The sequence below is a fragment of the Notechis scutatus genome, chromosome 1 (genome assembly GCF_049901735.1).
Source record: "Notechis scutatus isolate UNSWTSFEM ecotype Mainland chromosome 1, rNotScu1.2, whole genome shotgun sequence".
Taxonomy (NCBI): domain Eukaryota; kingdom Metazoa; phylum Chordata; class Lepidosauria; order Squamata; family Elapidae; genus Notechis; species Notechis scutatus.
In genome coordinates, this window is record NC_142009.1 from 221953084 (window position 1) to 221978565 (window position 25482).

At 38.8% G+C, this 25482-nt stretch overlaps 1 protein-coding gene across 31 annotated transcripts in view; it reads right to left on the reverse strand.

Annotated features, from left to right (window-relative positions):
* The window catches only part of BIN1 (bridging integrator 1), a 107224-nt gene extending 90449 nt beyond the window's left edge, over nucleotides 1-16775 (reverse strand). For all 31 annotated transcript variants that reach the window (XM_026665494.2, XM_087950330.1, XM_087950322.1 and 28 more), the window contains exon 1: nucleotides 16573-16775. In XM_026665494.2, coding sequence (XP_026521279.1) covers nucleotides 16573-16653 — 81 coding nt within the window. In that variant the 5' untranslated portion in view covers nucleotides 16654-16775. The remainder of the gene's footprint in view (nucleotides 1-16572) is intronic.
* Between the last annotated feature and the right edge of the window lie 8707 nt (nucleotides 16776-25482).

Consider the following 25482-nt stretch of genomic DNA (forward strand, 5'->3'; position numbering starts at 1 on the left):
CATGCAGGTAATGGAAAAAGTAGAGAAAAGTTGATGGTTCTAATTCCTCATTTATTTAGATTATTAGATTATTTACTTAGATTATTTAAATTTTATCCTACTGCATTTATTTAAAATTAGCTTTGGAATTGTGTGTATATTTCCATTGCAGTAGTTTTTGTACAGTTGCACTTTTAGATTGGAGCATTTTACTGCACTGCGTTTCAATCTGATAGTCTGTTTTTTTTAAATTCCTAAACAAAGAGATCTTTTCTGAACCATCTCAAAGTCCTTTGAAGAACTTATTACTGTCAAAACATTTCTCCTTTAAAATACTTCATGGATGAATCAGGATCACTCTTGTGCAGTAACACCCCTCTTCTTTATCAAAAATTTTGCATGAGTATTTTCTACCGTAATATTCACTACTGAAGATTCCATGGGAGACATTTATTTACTCAGCAACAGGCTGTCCCACAGTTATAGAGATGCAAAGAAGGTAGAATAGAATATCTGACGATATGTAATAATTTACAATGAATCTTTATCAGTTAAATATGAAACTGCAGGTGAAGGGCCTTTCTTTCCTTGCACACAGTCAAAGTACAAGTATGCATTGGAACATTTTTTTTCCTGCAGTGTCCTCATGATGTTGCCTACATCCTTTGATATATTGGGGTTAAAACAATGTTTTTCTCTTAGGCTGATATCAACCAAAGGCAGCCATAAGATGCATAAATGATGGTTATTATTTCAGAGGCAAAGCCAAGAGACCTGCTGGGATCTGAACAGTATTTATTAAACACTTCAGACTGATGTAGACATACCCTCTGTTCTCTATATCCTCTGCTCAGGATCACCTGCTGCCATTCTGCTGTTTCTTTAAAGGGAAGGACACAGGAACCCTCGCTTGGTGCTTTGTCAGAATTGAGTAATAGCACTGCTGCATTCTACAGTCCTGTAAAAGTGCTTTAACTCTAAGGTTCTTACCAATTTAGTTTAGCTTGTAATAGCAAAACAGTGGGACAATGGGATCAACTCACTCGTCCATTCCCTCCTGACCAGAACACAGAAAATCTGGAAGACCTCATTTATTCCATACACAAGAAAAGAAAGGAAGAGGAGATTCTAAATAAAGGTATTCATTGTGATTCAGCTCCCTTCCTGACTCCAGTTTTTTGATCTTCTTAATTTATTAATCTATAAATAGGAGGAGGAGGAGGAGGAGCATAGAATGGGCCAAGGGCAGATACATAAAGTTCTGCAACCAGCCTTCCTCATTCCAGCTGCAATGTCATAATTGGCGAGAGTTCGTTCTTTGTCTGTTGATGCACAAAAGAGAGCCGAAAAGTTCAAGGAGTCAATCAATCCCTTTGGTAATCATGCCCATTTCTAAAACAGGCCATCAACTTTCAGACAGCAAATTAGAAGAAACACATAAGGAGCTGCACAGAGATCAACAATTATACAAGTTTGTCTTAGTATAACTTTCTGTCAATTCAAGCATAAGGAAAGTCCTAAGGGGGCCCACACTGTACATAAATACATGTGCTGTGCATCGATACAAGGTTTTCTGATTAAAATCTAAATTCCAACTCAAACAATTAACATTAACAACATTTCTAACAGGAAAAGTCCTCTAAACTTGTCAACAATATAAAGACAGGACAATATCAATCAAATAAAGAATATATGGAATTTTAAAAAACTATTTTTATTTCGTAACAGCTCTTCAGAGACTAGATAAGTCTTAAGGGAAACTGAACAATATTAAGTTATTAATAGCTCAGCTACTTTCTGCCACATCTTTTTCAAAGAAAGAATGATCAATCCAGGACTCATTGCTTTAATTAAAAATTTAAATGGATTTTTAAAATGTTTTATTGCACATAAGAAAAGAAGATTTACACCAAAGTTCCTTTATGTGAGGCAATGTTCATAATACATATATATTGTATTATCTACAATATATAAAAGATGTGCCTTATGTTTGAGCAACACAGAAATTTGGTAAACAAGACAGAAGGAGCAGGTAGGTTATTTCAGAATTGTCAAGTGTATTGTAATTAAATAGAATCCTCCTTTGTGAGATCCAAATGTTCCCTGTTTGGCTTTTTGAAAGTCCATTAGTTACACAGGAATATTAACCAAATGCTTATTTGCAGCTTAATATCTTCAGAAATGCGCACTGAGAACACATTTTAAAAATAGTTTCCTGCCTTTAAATCCCATACTCTCAGGATAAGTCAAAGCACATAGTATCATTTCTAGCAATACTTTCTCTCTGAAATGATGTTTTGTGCAAATCTGAGGCCACTATGAAGAGATTTGTTTACTTATTTTATTTTCTCCAGTGCTCAGTAGTAACCCACTCCTCCATGGCATTCAAAGAGAGGTGTTGTTGGCCCATTGTAATTTGATGTGTTCATTGTAAACCAGGGGTGTCAAACTCAAGGCCCGTGCATAGATCTGGCTCGCGGGGCCACCCTGGAAATGCATGCGATCCTCCCAGGCTCCATTTTCACTGGTAGAGGGCTGCAGAGGCCATTGCAGCTGAAAACGGGGCCGGGGTGTATGTGCCTCTGTTTTTGCTGGCAGATGCCTGGCAAAACAAACTAAAAGCAAAACAAAACAAAAGAAGAAATGTTTCCCCTTTTGCATTTGAGCATCCGAGAAGGGACAGGAAAGGAGAAAGGGAAAGAGAAAAGAAAAAGAAGAGAAGATGGGGGGGGGAGAAAAAAGGAGAATGAAGAGGGAAGGAAAAAGAGGAAAGAAAGAAGAAGGAAGGAAAGAAGGAAGGAAGGAAGGAAGGAAGGAAGGAAGGAAGGAAGGAAGGTGATTATAATGAGAGGGAGGGAAGGTCTGAGGGAAATCCTGCCTTAGCACTTGGCCATCACAGGAAACCCCAACACGAGTGACATCGAGCTGGCCACGCCCACCCTGGCCCCCCAAGGTCAAGCACAACCCTCATGCAGCCCTCTGTGAAATCTAGTTTGACACCCCTGTTGTAAACTAATACTATAATCCAGGTTTCCCAAGGCCCAAATTCACATTTTTCCATCAACAGTCCTCCCAAATCGTACTCTATAGAGAGATTACCAATAGGCTTCTGAGGGCAATTCAGGATGTTGGTTGCCTATATTGTAAAGCCCTTCCTGGCACGGGAGCTGGTTATTTAAAGAAATAGTGAAGACTGTCTGTCTTCTATGGCTTCTGCCTGGCCTGTATTAATGGGCAGATTTGCATGTTCCAGGTGCCGTCCATTAAGCAGTGCCGCCTGATGGGATCTAGGAAGTGTGCCTTCCCTGTTGCAGTGTTTGCCCTCTGGAACACTGTTCCTCTCCAAATATGCCTGGTCCTCTCTATGGCTATGTTCAAAAGAATAGAGTTAGAGTAAGTACTGTGTCTCTCTCTTAATGATTGCTTTAACTTCTGAAGCTTGGGTGGGGTTTTTAACTGTATTCTACATATTGTTACCACTCATTAGAGACCTGGGTGGCCTTATAAAATTCCAAGATAATAAATAAACATGAATCACAATCAGATCACTGCTATGGTAAATATTTGCAAGCTGCACAAGTGTAAGACTTTTACAGCTATAAAATTAGCATACTTGAGATGCATTGCTGTCTCTAAGAATATGAATATGCGCTGTCAAAATGAAATTTATATTTAAAAATTGTGTACTTATACCACCCCATTGTAATAGCTATTGTTATCATAAAAATAGCAATAAGCAATAAAATTCAATCTAATAATTAAAAACAAAAAGGCAGTTTGTCAACACAAGCAACAAAACATTGACTATTCCTGAAGCTTTTTTTAAAAACTATTTTTAACAGTAAAATGAGATTCTGATGGAGTTCTAATGTTAATTTGATCAAAAGCTAAGCCACTAGCAATCCCACTATTAGAAAATATCAAGAAGAGACAGTTTGCATATAAATAGCATTTTTTAAAAAAGCTTAGATATTTATAACATGAACAAAATAACAATAGAGTTATATAAAGATAACAAAAAGGAAAGTAGATAAATAATTACACAAAATATAATATACAGAAAAAACAAGTACAATGTATATATAAATGTATATGTGTGTGTGATTTATGTACATACACAATATATTTGCATATTTTGGGGTCTATATGCATTGTGTGTGTGTGTGTATATATATATATATACAAACGTACATATAAAATTAAATCATTTTGATCCCAGGAAACTATTCTGAGTAACAGAACTGGACAGAATTCAAAATGCTTATTTTGCATATCATCCTATCAGGCATCATTCCAAAGGTGGAATGGAACTAGAATCCAACAACTTGAAAGAAAGTGGGTGTGCCCGCATCATGGAATATTCCTTCAGAGATTTATTTGGCTGGCTCCCTATTATGACTGTTAATAAACTAATAAAAAGTGGATTATTTTGCAGAGTCTGTGTAGGATCACATTCCTAGAAACTACTTGGATGGGCTTAACTTGCCTTTTCATTCAATAATTTGATCATTTTTTTCTAAGTATCATTGATTTCTTAATGTACTATCAACCTCTGAGAGTCTTTTATTGTGCCAGGCACAAACCAAATAAATAAATAATTCCTGTGACCTCTGTATTTCAAGAACATGTCTAGGGTCGGTCTGAGTTAGGCAATACTAAAATCAAATCAAATCAAATCAAATAATGTTCTATTTGTACTCCATCCGATGCCACCACATCTTATGAGATGGGCAGCAATATAAATATGATAAATAAATATGCATTTGCACCTGTCTCTCTTTATAACTTTATTTAACAGACAGTCTGCTCCCCACTTTTGTGCAGGAGGGCCAATTTTAAGCTTTCTCATAGTTTTGCATTTATAGACTTGCTCGTTTTGTTTCTCACCGACTGTGTGAAAACTGACTCTTTACACACCTTTAATTACCCCAAGTTTCTATCTATTTTTCAGTAGAACTAGGGAAAGTGGGAGGAAATTCATTTATTTCTATTTTAACCTACAATCAAATGTCCTTGAAAATCATGATTGCAAATCATGATTTGCAGCCAGCTAGATCTAACCTCTTCTTTATCAAAACACATTTTCTGATTAAACTTGAAATCAATTCCTAAAATATTTATGTTCCTTGGTTTTCAAAGGGAATAGGCAACTATAGGGTAGCAAATACAGCTAGAAAGAAATCTACAGCACTAAATCAATAGATTATAAATATTTCGGAATTTGGAAGTTGTCTTTTTTTCTTAAGTGGTCAGTTACGGAAATATCACAAAGCCACTATATTTAAGGGAATATCATTTTTCTCAATTAAAAATATACTTTTGTTACAAAAACTAAATTAAATACATTTCTGTCTTGCTATTCTCTTCTATAAATTCTTCCAATTCCATTTTCACTATTAAGTGAAATATTATATTTCACTTCTATAATATAGCAAACAAATGGAAACCAGCACATAAACATATATTCCCTCAATGAGGAATGTTTTTGAAAATTTGAGATAATATGAATAATTCCTCTTCTCTTGTTTATGCACAATAAGCAGCCCACTTTAACTATAATTTCCCTTTGCTCTATTGATATGAAGGACTATTTTAGAATATTCAAAATCCTTACATGCCACTGGCAATCTATTTTTTTATTTTCCTCTTATATAAAGCAATATTCTATGCATGATAAATGGCTTCTGCTGCCACCATATACCTTTCTGAATTTTACAGATATTGAGCTATAAAACAGCATTCATTTTTCCTTCTGCTACCACTTTCAGTCCAAGTCCCATAAATTGTAACAATTCTTAATTCCACACATTTAGTGGTTAGAGTTGATGACTTACAAAGAGCAACACAAATCATTGCAGTACCACTAATTCTGTCACAATCAAAGCAATGGTGGGCGTGCAATCTGGCTCAGTTTTTCTCTTGTTTTCTAGATTATTGTAATAACAGAAGCTCCAGCTTTTCCTTTAAAAATGAGGCTAATGATTCACCAACTGAGATGCAGAAGGCCTCCCTGCAATCAATTTGATTTTATACAAAACTTACACACTGAAAAAGGCATGGTGTGTTCACCAAACAGGATGCCAGCAGGCTAATCTAGGGAATGTAGGCCAGACCATGTGGCACACAGACCTCTTTCAAAGGACAGACTGACACTGCTTAATGCCTGGGATAGATGTCTGCCTCAAGGCAGGTTTGGTCCTGCTGCCCATCACTAACCTTTCTAGAATTCCACAAAATGACACACAATGGATAGCATTATTCTATGAGTCCCTCTGGAACATTAAAAATCCAGGCTGAAAAGACCTAGATTCCCATTTCCTTCCCATCCTATCATGGTTAAAGTTCTCTGAAGAGAACAAAATCTTTCAGAGATGCAAAATTAAATCTACCAAATCCTCTCTAGTACAGTGCATCTCAAGCTTGGCAGCTGTGTGGACTTCAACTCTCAGAATTTCTGAGCCAGCGTGCTGACTGGGAAATTCTGAGAGCTGACATCCACACAACTTCAAGTTGCCAAGTTTGAGAAATACTGATATAGATTTTTTTTTTTTTTAAGAAAAGGGCAAGTATCTGGAGAAAGTATAACGGAAGTTATGGCAATTGTGCAAGAGAACTAGCATGAGAAGTAATGAGAAGAGAAGACAATTTGGAACAAAAATCACAGATTTTTTTTTAAAGCATTTTTTAATGCTTTCTTTAAATGGAACAGGTTTTATTCGTTGCTCATTCCTAGCAACTTTTAAAGATAATGTGAAAATATAAGAATAATGAAATCATTATTAGACAGCTCCTCCAAAGATAGTGATTTTGTAGTTATTGTCTTATAATATTCATGGAACTCTCACTGACAAAATGAAAAAAAATGTTACATCATGTATGTAAAGGGAACAATGTGTCTTCCAAAATATGGGTTATTAGTGCTACCCACACATTCCAGCATAAATAAGCATTCAGGAGTGGAAACATGATCATTCTTAACCTATTATTTCCTTTACTCTAATGGATCTGAATAAAAAAAAACAGCTCAACATGCAAATTTCATTATTTTAGAAAACACTAAACACTACTCCATACCAAATATATTGATTTATCACTGATGCTATTAAGTTTAAAAAAAGAAAAGAAAAGCTTCTGTGTTACATTTGGTTTTACATACCCAACCCAAAGTTTGGAAGACTCTTACATAAAGGTCATTAATTCTAAACAAAGTTGCAGTATCTTTGATAAACAACACAAAAAAGGAACCTAAGAGAAATGTCAATATAAGGACTAAAGCTATCTATTATGTGGCAGGGAAAAAAAACTTTTGTCTCAAACTGTTAATTTGTGGTAACATTAATCCAGGACACCAATAGTTATTTTGAGCAGACACAACATTTACTATAACATAATGAAATAGAACTTGAAACTATTCAAAGCCAGTCAAGAATTTCCTTGGGTGGTACAAAACCAACTTAAAAGTGATATATTGTTAAGAGCCATTTTTTAACATATCATATGACTGACAGGAAAAAAGATAGCTCAGATATAAAAGTCATATTTCCAAATTAGCTTTGCCCATCTGATTCTTCTTGTGCATCAAATATATAGCGACTATATCAGTCTTCCCGGTTTGGTGCCTTCCATGTGTGTTAAACTGCAGTTCTCTGATTTCTTATGCTGATGGTAGTACTGGCAGGGAATTCTGGGAGTCAAATGGCATGCTAGTTGAGCATTCTCGAAAGTCTGGCATAACTAAAGGGTGTGGAAAAAGCTGGAGTAGATTATATGAGCAGAAAGGCCAATAGTCTGGTCTGATGTACGGTAGAATAAGTAAGAATTGTAAGAATTTATGATAGGCATTTTTAAGGAACTATTACACTATATACCTCATGTCTAACTTTTTCAAGAGGATCACAAATAATCAAACACAGTACTGAATTCAGGATTGACCTTTATGCACAGAAAGGAGGAACTGGGAGTTAGTAAACATCTCAACTGAGAAAAGCATGGGTTCTTTTTTCTTATTACAAACCTATCTATTCTTTCCCATTGCACACTGATCCAGGAAATCCTTCAACTCTTATGAGACCTTTCATTTATGCTCTGGAACCAAAGCATGACATCAAGAGCAGGAGATTGAAGTTATTATATCTAATATCATTTTTTATATTTCATCCCCCTCCATTCCTATATCTCATTGCCACCAAATTGCAGGCAGCCATTCCAAGCAGCCTTGAGTTCCCACAAGACTTCAAACTGACCATCTGTGAATTACAGAAATGAACATTTGCCTTCTGGATAAATATAGAAGAAATCTCCTGCATCTGTTACACAGATGACTAAAAAATTCAACCACCTGTCATTAATTTTGACGTAGTGACTATGAGCTACACAAGATGACTTCATTGTCTCATTTCTAGTCCATGTTATAATTTATTTCAAATTTCTGTTTAATACCATCATCTTTTAGAATGAAGTCCATAGTTATCTGGAGAAGTTTACAATGTTACGGAAAGCCCAAATGCTCCTATAACTGTGTACAGATGGAAATTGGAGTTCCTTTCTAAGCATAATAGTCAAAAATTCCTCATCCTCTCTCAATTTTCTCTAGAATTGAACTTGTTGGGATACACACTGTATTTTCAAAGTTCATTCTCAGGTGATGTAACAGCACACAAAAGGTCATAAACTGCCCCTATGCATTGCTAATCACCAAGGATTATTCAGAAAACACTGTGTTACATTCTGCCTTCCTCTACTGTACAACATGCACTAGAACTCTGCAATACCAGCTGGCATCCATGCCAGGGACAAGTGATAAAACAAGCATCAGACATCAACATGCAAGTATGTAAGGGCAGGGTGTGCATCATGATATCACATACACCTCAAAATGTCATGAATTTGATGTGATCTCAGTTTGCTGTCGATGTCTATGACAATACTGAGAGTAGATGATAGAATTCCTTGTAGGTGACTTAAATGGGTTATTCTTTGACATTAATGATTGAGTGTCATTGTATTAAAAGCACACCTGGAATGTTTATATTCCGTCATATCCCAACATATATCCCAGCACATAAAGAATGGTTACTGAAACTGGATATGTCTAGTCTAATGAAAAGAAGGACTAGGGATGACATGAGAGCAGTGTTCCAATATCTCAGGGGCTGCACAAAGAAGAGGGGCTCAACCTATTCTCCAAAGCATCTGAAGGCAGGACAAGAAGCAATGGATGGAAGCTAGTCAATGAGAGAAGCAACCTAGAATTAAGTAGAAATTTCCTGACAGTTAGAACAATTAATCAATGGAACAACTTGCCTCCAGAAATTGGGAATGCTCCAACACAGGAAGTTTTTAAGAAGAGAATCATTTTCCTACCTGAGCAGGGAGTTGGACTAGAACAGTGGTCGCCAACCAGTGGGCCAGGGACCACTGGTGGTCCACAATAAAATTTTGGTGGTTCACAGAGAGATGTCACCCCAAAACACCCCCCAAAGCAATTAATCCAGGCTGTGTGGGAACACAAGGCTGTACTGCTCACATGGCCCACGGGAACACAAGGTTTGAGTCGCTTGCATTGTGAACAACACAAGGTAGTGAGGGGAGGGGGGAATTTTCCCCACTCACCCCACATGCCTCGCCTGGTCAATGGGCTGCTTCTTTCCACTACTTTCTTCTTCTGCTTTTGGCTGCATGCAAGGAAAGCAGCAAAAGTCTTTCTTTCTCTGCCCCAAACTCTGCCAGAAATTAGTCTTTGGGATCCTGCAAGGCATCCTGCTCCAAGAGGCTGCGCCAGCATGACAAGTCTCACAAAGAGTCATTTCTGGAGGAGTTTGGGGCAGAGAAAGAAAGACTTTTGCTGCTTCTGCTGCTTTCTTTGCATGAAGCCAAAAGTCTCTCTCCCTCTCTCTCTCTCCCTGAGAACGAAGCTGGAGATGGTATCCTGTGATCCCAAATAAGGAATGATCGATAGGTAGGAAAAAGGGATGGGGAATTTTCCTGCAGATTTTTTTTTGGGGGTGGGGGTTCCCAGAGTCTCTGCTGCTTCCTGCAGAGACCCTGGGAAAATGTCAGCAAGCCACCATCAGTCAAAATTGATATTAGTGGTCCGCGGGATTTAAAATTATGAGTTTGGTGATCCCTGAGGTCCAAAAGGTTGGCGACCCCTGGACTAGAAAACCTTTGAGGTCCCTTCCAACTCTGTTATTCTATTCTATTCTATTCTATTCTATTCTATTCTATCCCAAGTCCATATCTTAATCTGTAAAGAGACATAGAAAAGTAAAAGCTCAATTACTCCTTAGTTAAATAGACAGCCCTGTATTTGAAACCCTGTATTTGAATTCTTGGAAAGCTGAAAAGGAGAAAATACACAAATACATCCTTAGCTTTATTTTTGTGGAACGTTTACCAAAACCAAAGTTCTTAAAACATTTACAAAATCATTTCACAATAATCAGTGATAGCATTCCAAGAACCTGTTCACAATCTAAAGTAACCTTGCTCAATATTTATTAGGATTACATCTTTCAGAAATCCCAGCCAGCAATACCAATGGGATCCCAATCATTCTGGAAGACAAAACGTTATGGTATAGAAGAAACTAGTTAGCACTAAGCCAGTCTTCACACTAAATATTCTATAAACCTAATTAATATATTCATGAGAAAGCAGAGGGATCTCCGTCAAAATGACCATGAGGTTTATCAAAGAAAACAGGGTGCAGATTAATCCTTCAGCATTTCAGCTTCTGAAAAGCAAGCCAGGAATATCTTTGTATAATAAAATAATTTCCTTGTTTTGCAATGTATTTCATGAAGGGTGACTCCCAGAACAAGACTCTATAAATCTGTAAAAAGTTTAAAACAGATGTTTTGGATCAACTTTCCTGCCAGCATGACCAATGACCAGAAACTGTGTAAATGTAGTTCAAAACATCTGGAGGACATAAGATTACTTTTTAACTTAAGATTTACTTTTTAAGATACTCTTGAGTCAAACACAACTCCAGTAACTACATGAACACATTTCTTCACAAAAGAATGTACATTGCTTGCTATTGTCTTCTTCTGAAATATTTGTTATTTGGTTGGTTATTAAATTAATATCCACTGCAAATAGTCAATCAGTCTCTTTGTTTACAACAAGCAAAGCATAAATAACTGCTGCGATTACATTTTAAACATTAAAAAATAAAAGCAATTCAAACCACAAATACAGTAATAATAATCAAACTACAAATGATCAATTAATCAAGGACATTATTTGCATTATTTTAATCTCCTTAAAGAATCCAAAACACTTTAATTTCAATTAACTTTCAGAAAGTTAACAATGTGGGAACAAGCCTGATTTCCATAAAATATGCACCATCATGGAAAAGCAACACCTATCTAGTTCTGTTCCACTACTACATTCAAAGTAGGAAATCACCTCCAAGAACATAGAAGTCAAGTTGGCCAGTTCTGGCTGCCGATGGCAATCCTACAAGTATCTCCATGCCAGGCCACCTAGGGCCTTGCCAACACTTTGTATTTCACCCAAAAGCCAGAGGAAGATACTGTGGAATCCAAAGTACCAAAGTAATGTTATCATTGCAACCAATAACTGGACCATTCATTCCTGACCAATTGAAGCTTATGACTGATCTTCAAAGGCAGCCTCATGCAGAGCGCATTGCAATAGTTCAAGTGAGCAATGATGGCAGAATGCATCATTGTTGCAGGCAGAATGCATCACTGTTGCAAGCAGAATGCATTACTGTTGCAAAATCTTCATGTAGGGCTGCAATTGGCACATCAAACAAAATTGGGCACCTCTACCTCACTAAATCATGAACTTGTTCTTTCAGAAGTAGTATCACCCCCTCAAGAGACAACACCAGAACTGATAGAAAATTTTGATGTACAAACAATCTGTTTTGCCAGGATTTATCCTCAATCTTTTCCATGCCATCCAGATCACAACTGCACCATAAGAGATACCATAAGCTTTCTCAACTGTAATTTTCAACGCCCCTCTATTGCTGGAAATACCAAGACCAGACAACCTATGGCCCTCCAGCTGTTGTTAAACTACAATTCCCAGCAGTCACACCCACTCTCATTTACAAAGATAAAGGATGTAGGGAAGTATACTTCAGCAATATATGAAGGTTTATACTATATATTTGTGGTGGATTTCAGGAAACAGGCAGAAGACTTATGTAGATGTGAGAAGAGGCAGCCCACCCAGAGTTGAGATTGTGCAACATTTCAAAGAGACTTATACTGGATTCAAGCTTAAATGACAGTAATATTTTAACTCATTATTTAAACTAAGAAATACTATTCTCATGGTGGAAGAAGAGACAAATTAAGGAATATTTACTGCAAAACAGCAATGGAGCAGTATAGTTTGTTTATGTGTATCTACCAGCTGAAACCTGCCATAGAGTTGTTGCCATACTTTGTAAGGGTAAGATAACTTTGGACAGTATAATGCAACTCATCAACAGGCAAAGGCTTCTCCCATAAATAGATCTGGCTCATTTAGAAACACGGTTCAGTTCAATTATCTTAGATGAGAAGAAGTAGTTAAGAAACTTTTCCTCTAATATTTAGTTTCCCATCCACAGGACTAGCCCATCTGCTGAGGATGGAATCACAAAACTCCTTTGCAAGACAGGCAGGAGAGCCTGGAACTGCCAGCTGTCTGCAAGGACAGCTGTTTGAAGTCAATTTAGTTAGCACTTACATAGATCACCCCTTCACAAAAGTCCAAATATACAAAGAGGAGTCCAGTGCAAGCCATGGTAACATCATGCATGTCACAGTATCATTGCAATACGTAATTTGTTATCATTTGCACAATGAAGTCATGATGCTTGTGCTATCACTCCCCTACTCCCCAGATACCTACAAACATATGTTTGTCTTCGTGTTTAAAGTCCTGCTCCCATTGCTGTCATAGGGTGGAAGTGAGGCATGAAATCAAGAATAGGAATTTGGCAAAGGTCTTTCTCCAGAGTGAAAAAAATTCCTGGCCATCTGGACAATTGCACAGTGAGATGAAGAAATTCTCCATTATCCGCCTTCCCAAACCAAGGTTTTTCATACAAGAAAATCTCCAGGAATGAAATACCGGCCATCCTCAGCAGGCCTCGAGAAGATTTGTAGGGTCACACACTCAGCAGATGAATCGTACCGAAGGGACGGTGAAAGTGTGATGGGGCACCCAAAATAAAAAGGAAGCTTCCTCTTTTTTTCTACCACCATCCAGAGATAGCTGCATGGTGTCTGTTAAGCTTTGCCAGGATGGTCAAGTGTCTGGGAACAAAAACAGGCTAAGACCATTCCAGGATTAGTGCTTAGTGTTTATCACTTTACCACTGCAGTTGTGGAGGTCCAAAAGCCAAATCGCCCCAAACCATCCAATGAACCATTCAGATAGTAGTACATTTGAACCTGGATCTCCTAAGCCTAGGCCTTATACAGCAGCAGCTGGTACCATAGAGACAAGAGAGACAGGGTATTGAATTAAATCCCATGCTCCCATTTATTAATCCTAATGGTTCGAGAGAGATTTTCCAGTGGTGAAATATAGGTAGTCCTCAACTTACGACCACAACTGAGCCCAAAATTTCTGTTACTAAGCAAAACAGTTAAGTGAGTTTTGCTCCATTTTACCTTTCCTTGCCACAGTTGTTAAGTGGGTCACTGCAGTTGTTAAATTAGTAAGTCAGTTGTTAAGTGAATCTGGCTTCCTTCCGACATTGGCTTTGTCAGAGGGTCACAAAAGGGGATCACATGAACCCAGGACAATGCAACCGTTATAAATGCTGGCCAGTTGCCAAGCATCTTAATTTTGATCATGTGACCACAGGGATGCTGTGACGGTTGTGTGAAAAACCACTGTCCCTTTTTCCAGTGCCACTGTAACTTTGAACAGTCACTAAACGAATTGTTGCAAGTCAAGGACTACCTGAACTCTGCCCTTATTGGTATAAATGACTTTGGGGGGAGGGGGAATCCAGGGTGTGTAAGAAAGGCAGTTTTAAGAGCTTGTCACTACTGCTGGGAGATTTGGGGTCGGGATTTTGGCGAGTGAAGTTTCCAATTTGTCAGATCAGAAGGTGCAGAAAAAGAAAACCAGGCAACAAGGCAACAAGCAATCCGGATCAAAACAGAAAGCGGCAGCACCACCGCCCACAGCGGTTTCTCGCCTCTTCTTATATACCGCTTCACAGTGCTTTACATCGCTCTCAAAGCAGCTTACAGAGTCAGCCTATTGCCCCCCAAACAATCTGGGTCCTCATTTTACCCACCTCGGAAGGATGGAAGGCTGAGTCAACCTTGAGCCTGGTGAGATTCGAACTGCCAAATTGCAGGCAGCCGGCAGTCTATGCAACACTTCTGCTGTCCTTCCCACACACACCCCACCTGAGCAAGTCCGATGGTTACCACGGCCACCTTCCCTCGACGCGCCCCCCGCCGCCGCTTGGGCCAACCTAAGCTCTCGTAGAGCCTCTTCCGAAAGCCGCTTTATCCCAATAAGCCCCTTCTCGCGGCCTGACCTGGCACCTCAAGTTAAAAGGGGAAAGTAAAAAAAAGGGCGGAGGGAAGAGAAGAGCCGGGTTTACGGGCAAGCCAAAGTGCGGGCGCTTCGCTCTCCCCTTCAGACCGCCTTCACGCCTGTAGAGATCCTCAGTCATCCAGGTCACGGTTATCCCAAAGGTGCTTTTTTTTTTTTCAGGAGGCAACTGGACTTTCTTGGGGTTTTTCTTCTTCTTCTTTCGAAGACGTTTCTCTTCTCACGACCAGCTGTCTGCCAGGAATATCAATCCCTCCATTCCCCTACAGTCCTGTCAGAACTGAAGAAACTTCTTGGATGAGAGGCGAAACGTCTTCAAAGAAAGCCCAGTTGTCTCCTGAAAAAAGCACCTTTGGGACTTCACGCCTAAGGGGAACGGGGCGGGGGACTGGGGGACGGAGCCTTTCCCCAAACCAGGAAAGGGGGAGGTGAGAAACCCCCACTCAGTTTAGGAGCCCCGGGGGACGGAGCCGGCAGTCGGTCCCAAAGGCAGAAGCCGCTCCAAGAGTCACTTCCAGGGGAAATTCCCGAGGGAGAATTTGCAAGCGAAGCCTCTTTACCTTAAAGGAGAGGGAAGGGAGGGGGGAGCGGGGGAGGGGAGGTTTTGAAGAGACTGATAAGCTCGCTTCTGCCGAGGGAAGACGGGAAAGGGAAATCTCGCCCGCAATTTCATCTGACGTAATTTGAGCCGCGGCCGATCTGTGTGTGGTTTTTTTTTTTTTTCCCCTTTTAACCCTGAAAAGATCAGCGATCTTTTGCAAGCCAGCCCCCTTTTGTAAGAAGCGGAGCTCTCGGAAGCCAACCAGTCACACAAAAAAGCACACACACACACACACACACTTTTTTTTTTTTTTGGCTTTCCTCCGTTCATTAATCCCGCGCCGAAACTTGGTCACCGAACTTAAGTTTTGAGAATTTTAAACCAAAACGAGGCAGCGGAGAGGGCCCGCTCTCCTTCAACCCCGAGCCGCGCTCATTCTCTCTCGCTTCGACAGGAGCGGCCAGAAATAGCCGCCATCCTGCGCCAGTCGGGAAGCGCGCGAGTGTGGGGTCGTTGTTTTTTCCCCCCTCCCTAATTTTTTGCCTCGGTCCGAGCGCTGCTTTGCCAAACCGGCACGGTGAAGTGTATGGGGCAGGGGGACTGTGGAGGCTGAAGCCTCAACCGGCCCTCCCTCGTGTTGCCGACGCTCCGGATCGATAAAACAGGACTAAAAAAAAAGAGGGATCGGATGATGGGGATTATCTTTCGACCCATAACAGCAGCGTGCTGATAAGCGGGCGCCTATAATAACCTTCGCTGCTCCGCCCCTCGGCTGAGAATTTAATGGGGGACGGCCCGGGGGAAAAGAGCGGCGGAAAAAGACCGATCGCAGCGATCCAAAATCCAGCTCAGGTTCCCGACCCGCCGCTTTCCAGATGCCTTAAAAAGAACTAGCAGCTTCCGGCCCTTCCCATCTTGCTCTTTCAGTCGCAATAGCCCCCCTGGACTGATTTGGAAAGAAATCCCAAATTCTCTCTCTTTTTCTCACACACACACACACACACGTCTCGAAGTCACCGTTGCCGTCCACCACCACCACCACCCCAACCCCGGTGGGTCTTTAAGAACACGAGTGCGGGAGAGGAGGGGTCTTTCCGCCCGCGGATCTTTCCTCCTTCCGAGCACCAGGGCCACAAAGCGAGTGCAAACCCCCCCCCTCAAAAAAAAAAAAAAAGCCAACGGCGGCGGGGTAACCAGGTGGAAGGCGAAAGCAAGATAGACAACGTGGCCGAGCTGTCAATGTCAACGAAAGGAAGCATACGGTGTTGGAGAATTGGTGCATTACGTTGCAACCGCCCCCCCTTCTCCCGTATCCCACATAATCACAGCAACTGCAACAGCAAAAAAAAAAACCTCCCCCCCCCGCTTCATCGGAGGCGAAGAAGTGCCCACCGCAAATGCTCGCCTTATAGATTAGCCTCCGAGAGCCTTCCCCGCTATTTTATTTTATTTTATTCTGATTTATTTTTTTCCCCTCCTGCCTGCCTTTTGCTTACCTTCTCTTGGGCCCTGGTGAGCTTCTTCTGCATGTTGCTGGCTATTTTCCCTGCAGTGACTCCCTTGCCCATCTCAGCCATCTTGCCGTCCTTCTGATTTTTAAATCGGAACGACGGTGGTTAAAATTAATCAGATTAAGAGGAAGAGAAGAAAGACGGGGACCGAAAAAATGGCCATAGTCCTTTCTCAAAAGCTTAGGGCCAAGAGGATACAGCCTTTTAAAGAGACAGTACAACACAGGCACGGCAGCGTCTTAAAGGAACAGAGCACCCTGGTTTGAGCAGGGCTGCGCAGGAAGGTTTCTGGCTGGGAAATGGGATATCGTTGATACGGGATTTAAAAAAAAAAAAAAAAAACCCGGGGAAGAATCAAGATCCGATAGCGTTTAATTTTTTTTTTCAAGAATCTGATTGACTATTGACACAAACCTATTGGCATATGGATTAAAATATATATTTTAAGAAGAACAACTACTTGTTTGTTTGTTTGTTTAGAATGCCTTGACAACGGTAAGGCATGGGTATCCATGAGTAGGCCTTCTCAACCCAAGAATGGGTGTAACTGGCACACAAGGCACATTGTGCAAAAGACCCCTGGCCTGGAATGGGACAACTTGCCACAGCCAACTTACTGTGGCCAACTCGCCATGGCCAACTTGCCACAGCCAACTTGTCACAGCCAACTTGCTGCTGAACAATGTAACAATTCTATTTAATTATTTAAAATATTTTAATTTTTGCCATTCACGTTTTATTCTCTTCCTCCTTTTGCATGCTTTCTTTAATGATTCTATCATTTCTTTGATATTGGTGTAGCTATTTTCCTGCAGTGAGTTGGCCCATGTGGAGATGGCCATGGTGAGTTGTTCTGCAGCAAGTTGGCCGTGGCAAGTTGGCTGTAGCAAGTTGGTCATGATGAGTTGACCTTGGCGAATTGCCAGAGACAATTTTAATTGACAAGCTCTAGTAAAGTTTTCAGCATCAGTTACTGAAATACAGGTAGTCCTCAATTTATGACTAAGCCCAAAATTTATGTTTCTAAGTGAGAAATCAGTTGAGTTTTGCCCCATTTTACAACCTTTCCTGCCACATTTGTTAAGCGAATCACTGCGGTTGTTAAATTAATGACACAGCTGTTAAGTGAATCTGGTTTTCCCATTGACTTTGTCAGAAGATCGCAAAAACAGATCACACAACCCTGGGAGACTACAACCGTTATGAATGTGAGTTACTTCTTAAGCATCCGAATATAATCACATGACCATGGGGATGCTGCAACAGTCCTAAGTGTGAAAAATCATTGTAGGTCATTTTTTTCAGTGCTGTTGTAAGTCGAGGACTACCTGTACAATGTCTGACACAGAGGTGGTATTCAGCAGGTTTTGACCAGTTCTGGAGAACCGGTAGCAGAAACGTTGAGTACTTCGGAGAACCGGCAACTACCACCTCTGACTGGAGATTTTACAGTATCCTTTCCCCTGCCACGCCCACCAAGCCACACCCACAGAACCGGTAGTAATTTTTTTTGAATCCCACCACTGGTCTGATAGTATGTCATTCAACACTATGCACTAGTTCTCACATAATCTGAAAGTACACCTAATCTCTAATCCATCTTTTTAAAAAATTAAATGACCCTGTCTCTTATTCCTTGTCTCTTTTTTAAAAAAAGTATTATTCACGCCGTTAAAATGTATACAACAAAGTTCTAATAATGTACTTATATAATAGAACATTAGCAAAATTCACTATTATGAAAAATCCTCATCCCTGAAAATCTGGAGGGCTGTTTTGCACCTTTTTTTTTTCCCCTGAATCAAAGGGTTCAGTCCTATGAAAGTCTCCTCATTGAGCTTTACATGTCATCTAGAGCAGTTAAACACCTATGAATGTTTGTATAGTAAGAAGAAAATACAGTGAGCACAGTCAGGATTTCTAGTAGGTAAGCGGGTGAGAGCCAGGGCATTTTACATTTGCAGAGTTAGAAAGCTCTGCTTCTCTTCGTCTTACTGAATATTCTCATAAATAAAATGCAAATAATTTCATCTCAAGGAAACACATATTGATCACAGGAGCTTGGGTTCCTCCAAATAGGCAGTTCCAAGTGCTGCCCATTCATATATTTTTTTCTGTTCTCATACAGCTAATGTAGGGAGAAAAGCTAAATGGAGGGCAAAAAGGACCAAGTAATATCAGAATGCAGGGACAAAAGGGCAGAGTATGCATTAGGAAATCATTGTGCATGTGTCAACATGTGTCCATTACCTTGCATTCCATTCCATTTCCCACTCACTCATCTTTTTTTATTAGTTATATCAATGTATTTTCTTTGTTTTCTTTTTCCTTTGTTTTCTTTTTCGATTATTTTTGTTTTGTTTAAACTTCCTTTTTACTTCTTAGCTTTTTTTTTTTTGTTAAGGGTGTGAGCCATATAGAGTAGCTCCATGGCGAGATAGGCAGCAAATAAATTTAATAATAGTAATAATGACTAGGGATGGAATATAGGCCAACATCCCCTTACTTGGTACCATCTTGATGTATAGACTTCAACTTTCAAAATTACGAGCAGTGGTTATGTTGCTGAAGAAATTTTGGAAATTGAAATCTACACGTCTGAAGGATATCCAGATTCGGATAGGGTGGGATAGGTTTTGTCATGAAGCCTCACATCGAGTTCTTATGAAAAGATGTTAAGTATTGTGGTATATAGTGTTTTATTTGCGTTGAAAATCATTCAACTGTCTTTTGTTGAGTAAACACATTATCCTAAGTTAGGTTATAAAGGCCCCAGAAGAGAAGTTTTGTGTATTATATCAATTATCAATTGTTGTTGTTTCAGTAAATTATGGTTTAACAAACCATGGCCTAATTTGTACCAACCTTGATATGCATACTAATCTGTAACAGTGTGAAGTTAAAAAGCGGAGGTCATACTATGCATTAGGCAAAAGATTAATCCATATGGATACATCAGTACCAGTGAACAATGCATTGAACTAATTTCTTTGTTTTATTCAGAATGCATGGGTCATTCTGAGACTACTAGCTGTCAATGTGCAGGAATGCTTAAATAACTGAAAAGACTGGGTTCTGTCCTGCTCAGCCACAGTGCACTTTAGGTTAATATAGGCCAGTCAGTGTCCTACCTGTCAATGAATACTTCAGCTTCAACCATAACAACACAAGAGCACACAATAGATACAAACTCAATGTTAACCGCACCAAACTTGATTGCAGGAAATATGACTTCAGCAATAGAGTGGTCAATGTCTGGAATACTCTACCCGACTCTGTAGTTTCTTCCCCAAACCCCAAAAACTTTAACCTTAGACTGTCTACTATTGACCTCACCCCTTTCCTAAGAGGTCTGTAGGGGCGTGCATAAGCGCACCAACGTGCCTACCGTCCCTGTCCTATTGTTTCTCTTATTCTTCTTTTATTTTTCTTATATGTACCCATTTCATGTATTCACAACTATGTATACACTTATACTTATTATCTTGTAAATAATTGGCAAATCAAATAAATAAATAAATAAAAAATAAAAATAAGATACCTAGAGATTCCACCACCACCCCACAAGAACGTCACCTTGAGTTCTCTGAGAAAATGTGGAACATGTTGACAATAAAGGGGAGGGGAAAGTATAGATATGTCTGGAGGACATCTGATTTAAAAATAGTCTTCTTCAAAACAACTGGACTTCCTTATTTTTTTTTTTTCCTTGAAAACATTTTGCTTCTCATCCAAGAAGTTTCTTCAGAACTTCAACAAAAACTTCAAAGGGAAAAAAAAACACAAGAAATTTCAGTTGCCTTTTGGAAAAACACATTTGGGACAACCATGACCTGGATGGTTGAGAACCTACACAGATATTCTTCAAAATAAGTCCCACATATGGTGATTTCATGAACACATCTGCACAATTTTCTTAATAAGGTAAGGAAATGATTTGCCATTGCCTTCCGGAATATATTTTTGACTTCCCATTGTAGTCTATAGCTCTAAATTTGCCTCTTGTTCCACGCCCTAACCATATGCAACCCTGCTTAGCTTTCTTCAATTTTATATATTTCCTTTTTTAAAATAACGTAGTGAGTAAAAATGAAATATTACTAAACTAGTCAGATCAATACAAACAATACCCACCCGCATACACACAAACCCAAACAGCAAAGACAAGGTACTTGAAAAGTTTGTGTTTTTTTAAAGACTATCACCTAGAAAGTATTAGTATTAGTTAAAACACTGGTCTCCATAACAACAGTTGGTTAATCCTGTCTGCACACTGACATATAATAAAACAGAGGCCAAATATTTATCGGAATAACTTGATAGTTTAAGTTTATATTATATACTATATTTACTTTATAGTTTAAAATCCAGAGAGTCAGATTTCCAGTTACCCCACCCATTTTTGCTATAACCAATTTGGGCAGAATGCCAAAAGGCTGGAATTTTCCACCAAGTCTAATATGAACAAAATAAAAGCTTGATGCAACAAAAACTCAAAATCCTTTCTCTAATATTTCTATGCTCCCAAACACAACTGATAAAACATTGTATTATTGAATACTTGCTCACAGGAAAGTTGATCTAGGATTGCAAACTTAAGCAATAATGAAAGACTTTTCTTCAAATGTAATTATATAGGAATACATCTCCAAGAGTTGGAAACAAGTAGCCCTGTGAAATGAGGTACATTTGTATCAATTTGTTGTTTGGAGGCCAGGGGACTATGGAGTATTTTAAATCTTATACTCAGTTGGGATACTTTGTGATATATGGACAACAAATGAAATAGATATGTAATTAGAGAGCTGGTTCTTAATCTTATTTTCTTATGGCAATAGTATTTCATACTAGCGTTTATAGATTTGGACGTGCCATCATTTTATGTATGCATTCACTCTGTAGCTATTTTTGTGAAAAAGTAGCAACTACAGCATGTGAAGAACTAAAATTTCTGGCTGATCCATAAGCAGGGAGAAATATTAATTCACCAAGTTTCATAATGAAAGGCCTATTTCTTTACTCCCATTGTTAAGAAATCCCTGTTATTAATGAGTTATCTGCCTGGCATAGGTTGGTCTGTCAGAGGTCACAATGATACCATACAGAGACATTGTGTCCTGACTCTTTTTGGTGCTTTTGTAATTTGGTACAATGTTTGTGTAAATTGTTGATTGAATGTCCAGATTGTATGTCCAGATTGAAGAAGGGAAATGAAAAGGATCCTTCAAATTGATGGGAGATACACTTCAGATCTGTTAAGAGTGGTAAGGAAACTTCTTAGGTTAGGAATCAGTTTAAAAATCTGTACATGTCTGTGTATATATTCCAAAAGAAGGGAAAGGAACAACAAATAAATAGTAATCAAATTAACTTTCTAATATGATATATTTAATATTTGCTTGTTCTCTTGACTTTTATGAATAGCATCTCTTCAGTTATTAATACTGGTCTGTGTCCTGTAGACTCCACATTTTCAGGTCTTAGCACAATTTTTGAATCAGGCCAGTAAGTACACTGGGTTTGGTAACATTATTTTGTGAAAACTCTGGAAAATAAGTACTGAACCATCGGGAGGTGAAGTGGGCCAACAATATGTCCCCCATTTAAATAACCAATCACAAATGAAATTGGGGGAAATGTTGATGATCTTTCAACAGACAGTAAACACACAAATATGCTTTTTTTAAAGCAAGGCATCTAGATCCTGTGGGGATTTGTTGTTCTGTGACTAGTGTGCGAGGATGTGAATTCAGAAATGAGCACATTAAGAGAAAATAAGCAACTGGCAAAACTTGAATTATGAGTCATCCACTTCAGTGACAAATAGTACAAATCATTCCAGGATTGCTATGAGGAAGGTAGAAATGGAAATACCAACAAAAGTGTAAAAGATTAGATTAGGAGATTCTGATTCCAAATGAATCAGTTTCCTGCTTTGTTGTTTATTTGTTGTTCATGAAAGAGCTATGCAGGATTTCCAGACATGCCCTGGCTTAAGAGATGGCAAACAGAGACAGCAACCATTGTCTGCCCCCATATCGTTTGACTCTGTGGAAATTGCGGTTAGAAATGGCTGCTGCATGTAAAATTCCCCAATAATTAATGTAGCATGCAGATTACATGCCGATTGCATGGAATAATCATGTAAAAACAATCAATGGCCTTAGAGAGGATGCAGGGATTTAGAATAAACTATTCCCCTTTCCAAGCCCATCAAGACTTAACATTTTTGTATAATATTATTGACGCTCCCGACAGGCCATACCAGGAAGGTAACAAATTAATTATAGGAAAATGCATCAATAATGGGTGCCAATTGGCTGTTCAATGCTATTTGAAAAACAAACTAGAGAGAAAATACTGTTAAATAAATTCCAGCTACAGATACATCTCTATTGTGTACCAAGCATTTTACACTATAGCTGCCTGTATATTCAATATAATGTATCTATTATATGTAATATCATTGTGGCCTCTGACAAACCAACCTATGCTAGACAGATACTCTAAATTTATGGTATAATTAATTCCCTGGTTTAATTTTAGTATGTACAGTATTTATTACTTTTCCTGTTATAGCAATATATTCCAAATAATACTGAAAATCTATGAGAGTCCAACTCAACAATATTTCCATTTTGATGTTAGCTTGGATTATATCTATTGCTTAGTCATAATATTATCTGTTTGGTCTTCAAGTTGGAAAGATGCATTATCCATTATGGTTTAGTAAAATGTATGAAGGAGGCCAATGTTTTCATGAATGAATCAATATTTAAAATGGTATCACTTACTATATGACTTCTGGTCTTCAGGAATGTCAAACTGAAGCTAAAATCTGATAGCATTCTAAAGTTATAGAGCAACATCAGCTGCTCTTGAATTAAAGTGATAAGACAACTATAAAATCTGTAGTATATAAAAATATACAGTGTATATCAGAAGTATATCAGAATATATATATAATTCACTTAATTGCCTCTGAAATTGCTGATTTTAAAATGACAGCTTCCTAATAATTGGAAGCAAGGAAATTACAAGCATAAGAAGCACATAACAGGATAAAGAAACACAGATGAGGTTGGATTGGAGGGAAAAAAGTAAACATGTACAAATAGTAAATATATATAAAAAGAGGGGGGAAATTCATGCCAGATGGAAATTGAGCCTCATGGGAAAAATAGCCATTAAAATTGTCAGACAAAACATTAAGAACATCCAAAATAAAAACAAAATTTTCACCATAATCTATTTTGGAAGTATGCTTATGATTCCTTCCAGATTTAATCTGGGCCAGAATCCTGGAACTTTTTCACTCCAGTTAATTTATCTACTCATCTCTTTCTCTCTCTTAAAAGCTCTTCTGGCTTGTTACAAGGTGGGAAAGAGAATTATGTTTTGTTGGGTTTTGCAAATAATAGTTTGACTGAGGGCTGATTATCAGGTATTGAAATGGATTAGTAAAGAATTAATTCACCTTTACTATTTACTGTAGAAAAGTCAGTTTAACTAAAGCAATCCACAAGTTCTGTCACACAATTCATCTGACAGCTTGAAACAATGAGGTAAAACAAATGATATAATTAAGGAGTTATCTTCATACACATCTACCCATGTACAAGATGCTTTGTTTCAGGTGATGCGTGATGGTCTTGTGCAATGTGGGAGGCAGGAGAGAGTTCATGAGGGGCCTGTATAATATGAGCACAAGGCTTGAGATGGTTGCTGCTAGGCAAGGAGGGGAATGAGGAAAGGAATAGCACAAGGCTCAGCCAGATGTGTGGGGACATGTCAGAGTGAGAATGAGGAATGGCAAGGCTCAGAGAGGGTGCAAAGGAATGTGTGAGGAGTGCAGTGAGGCTTGGAGAGGGTATGTAGAAGTGTGCAAGTTGCTGGTGTGGTGCAAAGGGCAGAGGGTCAGGGGAAGGATGCACAGGTGAGCAACTTGCGACCTTCCTGCAAGTTTCACCATTAACATTCTGGAGAAGCCAACAGGGAATGTGACCAATAGCAATCGTATGACCACAGGATGCTGCAGCCAGTCTAAGTGCAAGCCAGTTGACAAGCACCCAAATTGTGATCATATGACCACTGGGGTGCTGGGACAACCAGATCTCAGGACCAATTGTAACCATTGTTCATGCAGGGTTGACAGTTGCTGAATGAATGGAAATAAGTTGATAGCTATCTCTATATCATTTACTTGTTTCACAGAAATGTGTTTCCACTTTTCTTAAAAATTCACATGCAGAGATAGACATCCATGCTTTGTCTAAACATACATTTTATAGAATTTTTAAAATTAGAAACAAATAGGCACACTTTGTTTCAAATAGATGCAAGCACCTTTCTGAATTCTAAATGTAAATAAATGTCTAGATGTACACCTGTGAAAACTTTAGAAAAACATGTGCAAGTTGCATTGGAACTGAAAAAAACATGTTTCCACCTATAATACCAGAGATAAAATTACCTGTGGACAAAAGATTTCTGCATTCCTATTTTGCATTGTCCATATGAAACCATGGGAGTAGAAATTTTGGGACAAGTACTGTATATTATATACAGCATCTCCCTGATGTCAAATGATAATACACTGGAAAAAGATCCCTACAGGTAGATGGAATTTGAAAACAACTCAGCTTGAGAGTTTTAAGACCAGCAGAATGATAGCTGTGTTAAAGTTGAAAGGCAATGAAAAATAGTCTCTGCGGCCATAGCATGCCTGTCTTTCTGCTCTAATTATTTCTTTGCCTAACTTTGCCTGCTTATTGGAGCATGCAACATTGTAGCTGCAGAATACAGGGAAAAAATGGTTGTGTGAAAAGATGATTGAAGTAAAGGAGCACAGGCTAATTTTTAACCTACTTATTTCCTTTCACCTTCTGAACAAGT